Source organism: Pseudonaja textilis, chromosome 2 (genome assembly GCF_049901715.1).
Source record: "Pseudonaja textilis isolate UNSWEBS1 chromosome 2, rPseTex1.2, whole genome shotgun sequence".
NCBI classification, from domain to species: domain Eukaryota; kingdom Metazoa; phylum Chordata; class Lepidosauria; order Squamata; family Elapidae; genus Pseudonaja; species Pseudonaja textilis.
Window position 1 is genome coordinate 73,988,411 of NC_141991.1, and position 13,815 is coordinate 74,002,225.

Sequence of the window (13,815 nt, forward strand, 5' to 3'; positions counted from 1 at the left end):
TTGCCTAATCTTGTTCAAAAATTAAATTACATCTCATACAAAAATTCCTATATGTGGGGGGAAATTGCATATAAAACTATAAATTCAAAAATGCAGAAATAACTTCTGGAAGACAGCACCATCGCATATAGAGTTGTTTAGATTATAAATGATTCAATTTTATCTAGCAAACATTTTCTACTTCTGTAAAATCCTTGTTGCCAGGAATTGCAGAACCTGACCTACTGTGAGGCAGGAAAAGAACTGACACACGTAATAAAACTTGGGACTGTTCCCCCACCATTTCCTGACCTGAAAACCATTCTGGATGAGAATACTGTTCCAAGTCTTTTCTGGTTAGAGCATTTTGGAAAGGTTTCAATGCTGATTCCTAATTCCCTTGACATGATCAAGATAGATGCAGTATATATATTGTTGTCTTTCAAGAATTCCTAGAGTAAGGAGGATGTTATCTTTTGTTGATCTAGAGAGAGTATAGTTTTATTAAATGTTAAGTTATGCTAGTCTTAAGATTATATTTAACCTTTTTTTATCCAAATATGCTTTCAGGAAAGATGTTCAAGTCCTTGGATCTGAGTCTGATTGTGGAATTCATACTTATGTTCTATAAGGATAAACCCATCGATTGGCTTCTTGATCATATCCTCTGGGTAAAAGTTTGCAATCCAGAGAAAGATGCAGTAAGTTAGTCCTCTATTCAAAGAAATAGTTTGTTCTTTTTTATGCAAAAATGTTTGTTCATAAATGTTGTCAAATTCTGAATGGTTTTATGCAGTAAATATTTTTAAAATGTGCACTGAATCTTTTCCTTATTCCATATTTTTATCTTTATTATTTTACAGAAATAAAAAAGATTGTCTCCATCCTTTGTTTTAGTTGAAGGGAGAATAATTCCAAAAGCAATGGGCCATTAATCCAGTCCTAGAGATGTTTTCTTGTGGGAAACTGCTCAGAGTATTTTTTTTTAAAAAAATAGCCTTTTCTGTTGGTATAAAGAGAATAGCAGAAAACTTTGCTATATTTGTTAAAACTTTGTTAGAATATTATGGATATTCTACTACAATTTTAATAGGTCAATAATAATTTCTAGAGCTCTACAACATGTGATCACAGGAAACTATAATATTTCAATTATTAAAAGTCCTGGGAAAAATAAATATGGCTATGAGACAATAAAGACAGGGACTTGGGCTTTGCTTTATAAATGAAAGAATCAACTCCTAGGACCTCAGTGCATTTATCTTATACTATTTACCCTATTACAATAGCAAATATATATTTTCTTGGAAAAAATGATATATTTGCTGCTTCCCCCTATATAATTATATTCCATTTAAAGCAATCTTTACCATAAGAAGGCTTTTTCCTTTGCCTGAATTGTCCACTATTTTGGCTACTATTTTGTTGACATTGAAAGAATATTGAATAGGATGAAGGCAAATGAACAGTGGAAGTGATCAAAAATTATATTGACTATTACAGATTTTAAAAGGACATTGCTAATTCTAGAAGCTAATACACAGAAGTTGGACAATACATGTACAGTATACTTTGGGAAACAAGACTTGAATTAATCCTCATTCAGAATAGTCTATCTTGGTGACCTCGCAGGCAATGCAAAATTTTGAGGGGACTAGTGTGGGGTGATCACTAATATATGCTTGTGTTATTTCTCTAAATGCTGTCCTTCAATTTTTCAAGAGTTACAGATCACCTGTGCCCAGATGTAGAACCTGGCATTTCCTACAGAACAAAATGCATACATTCTTTTAATTTAGTTACGCTTAGAATTTAATACAAGAATTGGATTAATTTTAAGATAAGATCCAAATTTGCTGTATCAGCCCAAAGGCCTAAATAGTTTAGCATTCTGGATTACATTATTGCATCTGGGATGTTCCTAAGCCTGAACTGAGGGAAAATAATCTCCTTCCACTGTGGTTTCCTACACCATTATGCAAAGCATACTGTCTATGATTCAAGAGTTAGCAGGCAGCTATCGATATTCAATATTCCTTCATACAAACTTGCCTGGCCTCATTCTAAAATGAACCAGATTGTCCAATGTTACAAAGATAAATTCCATGATTTAAAAATGTGCTGTGTGAAAGAAGTATCTGTTTCTTTTGATCCTGAATTTAATTTCAGTTATGGCTGTTCATAGGATAGCAGCAGAAGTCATTATCTAATTGCATCATTTGCACAACAACATAATGACATATGCAACAGCATTTTGAAGTCCTTGTGGCCTGTTATGGATGGTTCCAAGGGATGATTTTGAGTATAATACTGGAAAGAGGGAGAAAATTCCGCCCGTGTTATCTGTGTCACTTACAATTTTATACCTTGGATGTCTCTTCAATTATCTGCCTTTCTTCCAGGCTGAAGAGCTCAGTTACTGTAATATTTCCTTGTGGAGTGGTAGGAGCTGCTTCAACCCAAGAATAATTTTGGTCGCCCATTTTGTCTCTTTTTTTCCCTTTCCTGTAATAATTTTCCATACTTTTTATCTTTTTTTTCTACAACATATTTTTTCACTGAATAACCTTTCCTTAATGTTTTTAGGTATAATGAGTAGAATTATAAACATGTATGATCTTGCTATCAATTTGTATGAGGACATTATATCGGCAGTTCTATTTTCAATTCCCTCCCTAATGACTAAAAGCCTTGTGTTTTGCTAAGTGCCAGAGATGAGTTGTTGCTACATGCTTTTTCTCGGTTAGAAAGCCTTGAATATAGATAGTATTTCAGTGTCATGTTGTATCCAAGCTCATATTTTTTTTCTACCCAGTTATTTTCCTTTATGACACTTTCCAAGGGCTTCCAAGAATGTATAAATCATTGTCTCTTTAAATATATAATCTAGTTCCAACATAGATTTCTGCTTCTTCTTATGGTTATATGACTAAGTTCTCACACCAGACTTCTGTCTTCAGATTTTTCTCTTGTAAATCCTGCTGTTAACATCATCAAATCAGTAATTTGTAGGATTTATTTCCCAAATGGAAAATACGCCTGACCGGAAGCTTTGGGATAAGTGCTTTGCCTTCTGTGGAACTCCATTGTTCCTTTTGTATGAAAAATAACATTACAGTTTACCAACCCTTGCTTGCTGTCATTACTCCTTTCATTACTGCACAAGTAACAAGGATAGCAACAGAACACTAGGGGGAAAATAGATCTGCTGTTTATGCAGTGTCCCACTTATCCCCAAGAAAGCAAAAGCTACTTGCTTGCAATAGTCAAGAATGCTCTTATGAACAAAGTCTGGTTTTTAATTTTCTAAAGTAATGAGAGTTAGATTAGGAGATTTATACGGAACAGAACTGCAAGAAATGATTTTGCAATCCCAACTACTGCAGGTTGTACAGGCATGGGAGGGCAGCTTTTCTAAATCTCGTTCTTTTGAACCAAGGTACAGTTAATACTGATTAACTAGATTAACAGTTAATACTGATTAACTCACCCACTAGATTTTAGTGGGTTAACAAGCTTATTCAAAAGGTGAATTCTGTCCAGGACAGAATAGTCTTGTTTCCATTTATATTGAATAGGATTTCCCTGTCTCCAAGCCTGAAAGATTCATTTCTGTCTACTAAAAAAGTGTGTCACTCTTTCCTGCAGCCAGCTATAAACAAGATTTCATATCATGGAATCACAGCAAAACATTAACACCCTTTGTGGATTCCATAATCCAACCCAAGGCAATACCTTTAGTAGGCCAGTTTAGACTTTTTGAAAAAATAGTATATACGCTTTTTTTTTCTCAAGTGTTATTTATTAGGTTAGGTAGGAAATGAAGTAAAGTGAAGAGTGAAAATAGTTGGTCAAGACTACATTTTCATGTAATTGCAGTGAGTCTGAACACAGAAATAGCCAGCAGTAATATACATTGATTTATGATTTGATCATTTCAGATTATATCAATATTTCTGGATGAAGAAGCAACATTCTTCCCTTCCCCCACAAACATAAGAGTTGGTCTTCCATTTTTGAAAATAATCCTATTAGCATATTTTAATGAAATGTTCAGACCCTTGGTAAGTGAGGTAAAATTCAAAAACAAAAAGAACTTATTTTAACTTGAAACTGAATAATTCTGGCACCCCCCATCTATAAACCAAACCTAGACAGTTCACAGTAAAAGCAATTGAATAAAAATATAATAAATAATTATGGAAAAAAATAAAAGAAACAAACAAGAACAACCAATGTTAGATCTGGGTAACCCAGCCAGCCACAATTCAGCAAGAGCTACAGGCACCCTAACCTAAGGCATGGGAGAACAGCCAGGTCTTTTCAGAATGCCACCTGAAGGAATGTCACTAAACATGGCAGGTGCTGAGGCAGAAAAGCACATTTTCAAGGGCCTAATTGATTATATTACTTATTTGAAAGGATCCAGGGCATGCCAACTGTGTTGGATTGAATTAGTCTGACTGACACCACAGGAGATAAGCGGTCCACCAAACAAGCAGGCCCTGTGCCATGAAGTGCTTTATAGGTCACAATCAGCACACATGGAAGCAGACTGACAAGCAATTCAATTTGCAACAGAGGTGTCACATGGGCATACCACGTCATGCCCACCACTACCCATGCCATTGCATTCTGGACATTAGAGGGTTCACAGTGGTCTTCAAAGGCAGCCCTGTATAGAGCACATTGTAATAGTTGAGCTATGAAGTGACTAGGACTTGAATGAAGGGCCTCGCAATCTAGAAAAGAGCACAACTGGTGCACCAGATGGAGCCGGACAAAGGTTCACAGTTTCATGAACACAGCTTCTACTTGATCTTGAGGGGGAACTGTGAATCCAGAAATAATCCCAGATTGTGTATCAGTCTTGAATGTGACCCCATCAAAGGTTAAAGATGGAATATCCCTTGGATTTTTTTCCTTACAGGTTTCAGTAGTTCCAGCCAGTAATTCAGGCTGGAAAATTTCTACAGCTTTATTCCTAGCATGGTTAGAGTCTCAGGTTGGGAAAGTAGACCCTAATATATTTTCAATTTGACCTGCAAAAGACAGATCTGATAGATTGATTTTGAGAAAAATTAGTGTTAACAGTGTAATTCTTTATATTTATGGATTAAACTTCTGCTAGAAAAAAAGTTAATAATTAAAATTAACAGGATACGTCAATTAGAGTGCATTGTATATTTATGTATGTCTTTATATATGTGTGTATATGGAAATTAGGTAACTAAAAAGGAAAAGAATGTAGAAAAGTTTATATCTAGTCAGTCATAAGGAAGTTTGGATCTCTTGAACGAGGCAAATGGAGAATATGTTAAAGAATTATTTTTAAAATAAGCAAGAAAACAGGAGGAAATATAGTTAACCTTTTTAAACTGCTACTTAATAATCCCAAAAATTAATAACAGATTTTTGAGATTCTATACCAGCTAAATGGTTACAGATGTCAAAGATTTTTCTGTTTCTATTATCCATCTTCAAACAACCCTGACAATATTTTCCTTGAAAATTAACAATAAATTCTCCTTTAATATCCATATAAGAAATCAGAAGTGAATCAACAGCTTAAGAGCTTTATAGAAATCTATTTGAACTGAAAAACTGTGCATGTATTTAAGTGCCTTTTAACACTAAAACAATATTCTAGTATTAAAATATCTTAATTTTATGTTAGTATTTAAGAAAGGATTTCTGTGGAATTTTCATTTTTAATTGCAATTCAAATTGGTTAATTCATTTCAGTCCATACAGCTGTTAAAAATAGCTATTAATTTAGAAGTCAGGTGAGAGGAAGAGTTAAGGTTTGTTTGGAACAATCACACCATCTGGGTCCCAATAAAGATAGACCTAACATTTGAATTTAGCAAGGCATTTTCTAAGATACTCATTTTGGGGGCAATATATTTGTGTTCATAACATTTCAGTATACTTGGAGTGGAGGAGGACAAGCCAGTTTAGTATTGTCATGAACCTGTGGGCTCGGAATGCAAAATGGGGAGAGGACAAGATGAACCTAAGTGAAAGTAATAAACTATTTTCCATTCTGTGCTTTGTTCTTCAAAACTGAAAGATTAAATGTTTGTTTCATCCTGCTGTGCTGTTTTTCTCCCCAGAAACATTGTGATAGACAGAAGGCAAACCTAAGAATCCGCTTCAAGCCTTCACTCTTCCAACATGTAGGAACCCATTCCTCTCTGGCTGGTAAAATACAAAAGTTAAAAGTGAGTAGAGACTGTCACAGTTATGGAAATGAGGGAGGGGAGAAGGAGAGATAAGAGAGATGCAAGTGGCAGAAAAAAATGTTTGTTGCTTTATATCAGGGGTGTCAAGCTCGCCTTGTCACAGTGTCGTCACATGATGTATCGGGACTTCTTTCTCCTTTGCTAAACTGGAAAGGGGCACGGTCAGTGTGTGACGCATCTGGTCCATGGACCATGAGTTTGACACCCCTACTTTATGTTAACTAATTATTCAAGCAGTATACGTAGTCCTCATTTAACGATTGCCTCATGTAGCAACCATTTGGAAATGATAGTAAATGAAAAAGCAACTTTACAATCAATCTTCCCTCTTATGAGCTTTGCAGGTCTGTAAAGCAAAGGAATGTTGAAGTACAATTAGTTTCACTTAACAGCCACTTTTCTTAACAGTCAAGTTGCCAATCCCAATTCTAACTAAATGAAATTGTTAAGTGAGAAATACCTAAAAAGTTCTTGCTTTTATTCCCTGCATTGCTGAAAGTGGCTCGGGTGGAGTAAAAGAAGATTGTAGAATGCATGAAGTCTGGCTGAACCAATTGTGCTTCAAACTAGCAGACTTGCAGTATTTTTTTTCTTTGAGCTTAAATTTTACTAAATCCGGATTCCAGTGAAGAATCTTGTAATGCTACACATCCTGGATGTCCAGGAATGGAGCCAATTTCAAGATAGATGGGGGGAGAAAAATGTTTTGAAAGTAAAAATAACTTCCTGGAGGACAGGAAACTCCTGATGTAGCTTAGTGATCCTGCTGTCAGCTATTGTGAGGTTGGGTGGCCATATAAGTGTATTTAATAATAAATAAAATTTACTTGTGAATCTGTATAAGGGGTATGTGTATTCATGTGCATACACAATTTATGTACCTTAACAGATGTGTGTGTAAAATGCAATGGGTTTTGAATATGTGAAGCTGTTTTGGAAAAACAGGTGCTGCCTGATAACAGGTCTATTCCCTGAGGAGTAAAGGCCACCTGTGCTATTCTGCAAAGAGAAAGTAGATGCTTCAGTGATAGAATATGGTGCAAATTGTAAATGGTTCGGAAAGAAAAAAGAGGCATCAGGTCAAGAGGCAAGGGAATTGGAGCTTATCCACTTTGATGAAAAGAGAGAGGGGCTAGGATAATTAGCTATGTATTTTGCCATTTGTCAAAGCCTTAACACTACAGTATCAAGTCTGAAAGTAAAGGAGAGAGGATGAAGGGGCCTAATATACAAATAGCCCTCAACTTACAACAAATTTAATGACCATTTGAAGTTACAACAGACTTCAAAAAAGCTACTTAAGTTAGAGTTGCTATCTCTGCCATACTCCATGCCCCCCACATACATAATTGTGTTTGGGGTGCTTGGAAATCAGCTCTCATTTATGACCACTTGCAGTGCTCCATGGTCATGTGACCATGATTTATTAGGGTTTTTTTGCTGGTTTCTGGCAAAAAATGCCCATTTGGGATGTTGGATTTGCTTAAAAAACTTAATGACTTGCTTTATGACCATAATAAAAACAGATGTAAAATCAAATTGATCACATCCTCAACTTATGACTGCAGTGACTTACAACTGACGTTCTGATCTCCCTTATGACTTGTGGTCATAAGTTGAAAACTCCCTGTATTGGGCTTATACATTTTATGTATACTTGAATTTGGGAAGTTCCGTGAGTGCTGCTTCTTCCTTTTATATTGTATAATGATTTAATTAATGAAGGGATAGTTATTTTACTTCAATTTATATATTTGTTCCTAAAACTTAGTTCACATGATCAGAATTAAAAGAAAATATAACAGTAAATATACACTGAAATTCCCCCTTCTCATTTACTAGTGGTAACTTAGTGCTGTGAGAAAAGGAACACTTCAACATTTGTTCATTTGTTAATGTTTAGGATTTCTACAGACTCAAATCCATGTTATATCAAAAGCATTTTTAAGCTGCCTTGTTCGTGCCTTTTTTCAAGATTGTGACCATGATAGCTCAAAAGGAAAAAAGGAATAGCCCTCATGAGACCGAAGATGGCAGAAACTCACCCTTTGTGCAGGGATATGTGTCAGTAGTGATATGCAGAGAAAAAGACATGAGTTTGTGATAGATTGGCCATGCAGAGCAAAGGAGGAAGAAAACTAAAAGACAAAGTAAAGGCTTTGTACCCGACCAGCAGGCTGGATAATGATTTTGTCAAAAGAAACAATTAATATACCGAATAAAGTCATAAAGATTTGGGTTGGAAAAAAAAAGTTAAACCTGTCCCTTAAAATCCTTTTAGAGCATCAGGCAGAAGAAATTACTCAAGAGTTTCCACGGAAAGGCAAAGCTTTGTTCCAGGTTAACCAGTGGTTGACCTGGCTGGAAACAGTAGAGGAAGAAGAATCTGAAGATGCTGATTAAACCAGCCAAAGCCTTAAATTGTGCAAACATACTGTTGCTATGACGTAACTGCATTTGACCTAACCACTGCAAAAACTCATTCCACTGTAATGTTTTCACAATATTTAAAGCAGTAGCGGGTCAGTAGGACTTGTTTCTGCATAAGGGTTTTTGTAGTATGTCTTAATCATATTTTCCACAGATGTGTAATATAAAAAGGGTATGTTCCTCAAAGAAATCATTTCAGTTCTCCTTTTATTTTGTATGTTGAGGACAAAGATTTTGGAAAGCAGTCTCTTCGGAAAGAGCACATGAACCCTCCTGCAGAAGTGAGCACAAGCCTGAAGACCTACCAGCACTTCTCCTTGGAGAAGGCCTACCTGAGAGAAGACTTCTTCTGGGCATTTACTCCCACAGCGGGTGACTTTATACGGTTTCGCTTCTTTAAGCCACTCCGTATTGAACGGTAAGCTTCAAGGCTCTGGGAAGCAAGAAAGGGGGAAGTTTAGCTTGTGGTTGAAAGTCCCTTGTTCTGCTGAGAAATAATTCAACGGAAAAGCAGATTGCATGTCATTTCATTTCTTCCCAGCATGCTCCAACTCTTGTCTTTTTCTTTTGAGTCTTTCTGCATTACCTAAGACAAAACAATCTTAAGGTACATGATAAAATCGTTGGCTTGCTCAAAATTACTACAGAAGCTCTACATCTGGCTTGTTGGTGGTGCCCATATCACATTGGCTTTCCATCCTCCAAGCTTCCTGCTTGACATATTTGTTTCTTTTATATAAAAGCAGTAATTGCTATTTGAAACTAAGGAGCCTTGATTAGAGTTTTTTTTTATCTTGCATATATTTTCTCATAATTAGATTATATCTGACACAAGTTATTTTTCACATACTGATACTGCTTAAAATGTACAGAAAAGCAACTAGTATAGTCTTAAGCTCCCAAGTCATGGTGAAATGCTGTTCCTACAGTCTCTAACACAAGCTTTGGAGTTAGTGAAGGTTGCAGTCCAACACATCTGGAGATTCCCAGGATGGATAAAACTGCCCTAAAGCTTCTGGAAGATATAACAATGAGATATAATGAGAGAGACTAGTTCAGCATTAAATGAGTCTGGCTCTTGACATCCAAAAATAACTGTATGTAAAGTTCTACAATCTTAACCCAACATGATCAGGAGCCTCTGGGCAGACATAGACCTGTAATAGGAGGAAGGGTTCAAATGTTGCAAGAAATTTTTTCCTTATATTCTTCTCCCCAAAATGCATACAAAATGCAAGTGTGTACTGTTGTCAAGAAGATATATTTGTTTTTGGTACAGCCAAAACACAACGAAGCCTTTCTTGTCCTTCACCTTGGACTTCATGAATACTTTTTCCTTTCCTATGTGCCTTATTCAACATTAAATTTATTTTCAATTCTTCAGTCTGAATTTTGGCAAGTACTCATAACAGATAGGGCCTTACTGGCAACTAGGCTGAGCAGTACCATCCCTAGGGAAACTTGTCTAAACTATAGATTACAATTGTGGCTTCAGAAAGCAAATAATGTTTATTTATTTATTATATTTCCCAAAGATTCGTGGCACTGCACAATTAAAATCAGGACACATAACAATAACTCAGAGAGGAACATGCTAAATCCACCAATAACATTAAATATTAATAATAACATTACAGCAAATATGAATAGTATCCAAAGACTCAGTGCCAGCCCTCAGATGTTCTTCTAAATAGTTCTGCTTTCAAAGCCTGCTGAAGCCTAGAAGCAAAGGGACTATCCAAATCTCTGGAGAGAATCTCTGTTTTGAAGGGTGTTGTTGTCACGGAAAAGCACAGATTTCTCACAGAATCTCCCATGAGCAAGGACTTACAGCCAGGCCCCCTAGGATAAGCACACTGGGTGGTGAGGAGCTCTTTGAGGTAGATGGTCAAGCGGGTATTTGAATACCAAGTAATGTAGGCTTTGTAAATTAACACCAGCAGTTTGAATGGTATCATAAGGCTATTCACAAGGAATGTAGTGCCTGCAATACAGATGTTATGAGTAACACACGGGCTGGTATTTTGTATCAATGGTGATTATTAAATAATCTTTAGAGACTTCCCCATGTAGTGTGCATTGTACCAATCTTTCCAGGAGAGGGCAAGGGCCTGGGTCACCTTCTCCAGGAAGGGTACATCAACTAAAGCTGGGTAAAGATTCCACCTGTCCATCAAAGAGCAGCTGTGATTCTAAGGGAATCCCCAAATCATATACCTGCTACTTCAGGGTGAATGCTACCTGAACCAGAGTTATCACTGGAGTAAATAAAATACAGATGATATCTGGGAAAATTCACTGGGCTTCAGCTTCACCTTGTTTCTCCCCATCCAAAAAAAGAAAGATGAGTTGTGCAACACACCCTCATTGAAGTAATTAGTAGTAAGTTTGGAAACTGTATGGTGGTTGTATTACACAGCCAGCTGAAGGAAGAGTTTCTGTATAGTGGATGCATTAGTTCCTCCTTCAAGGAAGATGGTACCAATGCCTGCCAGGCCATGTCACAAGACTTTACTTCTATAACCTCCATAGATCCTACAGAATAATGACTTAAATGAATTTGAGCAACCTTACTGCCAAAATGTTGCCCGAAATTCTCACTGAAGCATATGCATAGAAATTGATTTTTTTTTTTAATTGGGGGAGGGAGTGACAAAAAGGAATGAACCATTCTAAACAAGGCTTCTGGGCCATAGACCAGTATTCAATAAAATTCAATAAAAGTGGAGAATTAGAAATATCCATCACTCTTATTACTAGGATCCATTCCTATGATCTATGCAGGATTCAGGGAAGCAAGAACCTTTCAGGAAACGAGGAAGTAAAGTCGCAGAATGATTATTAAGTTCTCCATTTGTGTAGAGCAGAACTGTCAAACTCCAGGCCTACAGGCTGGATGCGTCATGCACTGGCCATGCCCATGCCTGATTTAGCGGAGGGGGAAAAAGTCCCGATGTGTCATGTGACGACACCGTGACAACGTGAGTTTGACATACCTGGTGTAGAAGCATTCCTTTGTTCTACCCTTTTGGACTTCTTAGGTTATAAAATTACTGCCTTTATTGATTTTTCTTGTATTAGGATTGTCTTTAATTTTGTTACACAAATTGGCTTTCTCTGAAAGAATAGTGGGGTACAGTTAATGTTGCTTTGTTCCATACAGATATATTTCCTGGGTTTTTTTCTGCAGATATCTTAAAAGTGTTGTCCTCCTGAAAATGTTGAGGCTGGTAGGGTGCAGATTCACACAGATAAAAAAAATTACTAGGGCACATTTTTAAAAGGACAGATATTCTTTGAAAAAGATATTTTGCCAGACATTAAATGATTGAGATTTTCCTTTTGCTTAAGTTCAATCTTAGCATCTTAGGACTGAGAGCCTGTCTGGTGATTTTGATTACGGGACTAGAGGAGAAGCAGACAGACTCTGTTCTTGTCCTCTCATAGGCTCAGAATTTGGCTGGGAGATTTTGGGCAAGTTGCTCTCTCTCATCCCTAGACTGGGAAATCACAAAACATCTATCTACCAAACAGTATTGGTCTGGTGTGTACAGTATGGTCCATAGCCTTCAATGAAAAGGCATTGAACCTTCAGTGGATTGGATGATATGATGTTGATCCTGATGCTGATTATGATGTTGATAGCAATATTACTTAGACTTATATACCACTTCGCAGTGTTTTATAACCCTCTCTAAGTGGTTTACAGAGTCAGCATAACAATCTGGGCTCTCATTTTACCGACCTTGGAAGGATGCAAGGCTGAGTCAACACTGAGCTGGTCAGGATCAAACTTGGCTGTGGGCAAAGTTAGCCTGCAATACTATAATCATATGCAAATTCTTCAAAAGAATTGTGCACTTATAGCGACAGCTGCAAGCAAATGGAAAGCAGCTCTATGAGCTTGGAGGAAATTGGAGCTTCTCTATTGATTCAAAGAGAAGTGCTTTTGTGCATGCGCCTGCATTTGCAAAAACATTTCTTTCAAAGAATTTTCACTACAATGGTATTGACTATCATTTGCAGCAATATATATCTTTCCTCTTCTTTTCCCCTGTCTTGGCCTAATTCCATTATGTTCACAGCATCTCTCCTCAATTCTTTTGTCTGGTGTGCATAGCTTCTCTCTCTGCTATCTTTGCCTGAAGCTTAAACTATATCTTCAGGAACTATAGGAATAATATTAACGTCATTTTTAGAAATCCATTGGTTTAAATTTCTCTGAATTAAATTTCTCTCTATAAATTAAAAAAGTGGGAACAACTTCCCTTTGTGGCCCTTTTCTTTCCAATGTGCTCCCATATTCAGAACGTATTTCCAGTAATATGTTTCTCCAGTTTCAGTTTTGTTGAAAAAGTCACTTTTATCATGATATTTGTGCTTCTTACTGCTGATAGATCTTTTCAAATGCAGTACAGTGCTTAATTTGTGAGAATGGACAAATAGTTGATCTGTAACTGTTGGTATCATATAATGCTTATATTGTATAGTACTTTTCTTTCTCAAAAATACTTTACAGAGATGGTTATTATTGAGTTTAGCCAAAGTCATTGATGAGATGAAGTTTATGTTTTTACCACTGTGGGGGCTCTGCAATCATTGTTCATTCCTGTTGCACAGGTTTTTCTTCCGTAGTGGCAACATTGAACACCCTGAAGACAAATTATTCAACACGACAGTGGAAGTCTTGCCCTTTGATGTAAGTTTGCTGAGTATACTGTTGTTAATTATTATTATTAGATTTTTATCTTGCCTTTTTATATATTTTGATCAACGCAAGTCAGCAAACATTCCCAATGTTCCTTTCTCCTCCTTTTTTCCTCACAACATTTACAATCCTGCAATGTAGGTTGGGCTGAGAGATCGAGCCAACGATGGCTTTTAGGCCTGAGGGAGGCCTGGAATTCAGATCTTCTTGTTTCTAGGCCAGCACTTTCACCAAAATAGCTCCACGATGGAACTCTGAAACTATTCTCCTTCAAAAATTTCTGAATCGCCTTGGGCATCAAGCAGATCCAAGATTGTTAAATTAACATGTTGTTTGCTATGGGGTATTTTTGCCAAAAACTGGAAATAAGTGCCATTGTGTTCACGTGACTGCAGAATGTTGCAAATGGGCATAAATGCAGACTGTTTGCATACACCCAAAATTCAATCACAT

General features: G+C 36.6%; 1 protein-coding gene across 2 annotated transcripts in view; it reads left to right on the forward strand.

Moving 5' to 3' along the window:
• Nucleotides 1-13,815, forward strand: part of MGAT4B (alpha-1,3-mannosyl-glycoprotein 4-beta-N-acetylglucosaminyltransferase B) — a 116,269-nt gene that overhangs the window by 91,753 nt on the left and 10,701 nt on the right. Inside the window, exons 9-13 of one of the 2 annotated variants that reach the window (XM_087924306.1) lie at nt 550-680; nt 3,921-4,043; nt 6,096-6,203; nt 8,879-9,072; nt 13,275-13,353. In XM_087924306.1, the coding sequence (XP_087780432.1) occupies nt 550-680; nt 3,921-4,043; nt 6,096-6,203; nt 8,879-9,072; nt 13,275-13,353 (635 nt within the window). The remainder of the gene's footprint in view (nt 1-549; nt 681-3,920; nt 4,044-6,095; nt 6,204-8,878; nt 9,073-13,274; nt 13,354-13,815) is intronic. The other variant, XM_026696580.2, reaches the window with a different exon arrangement.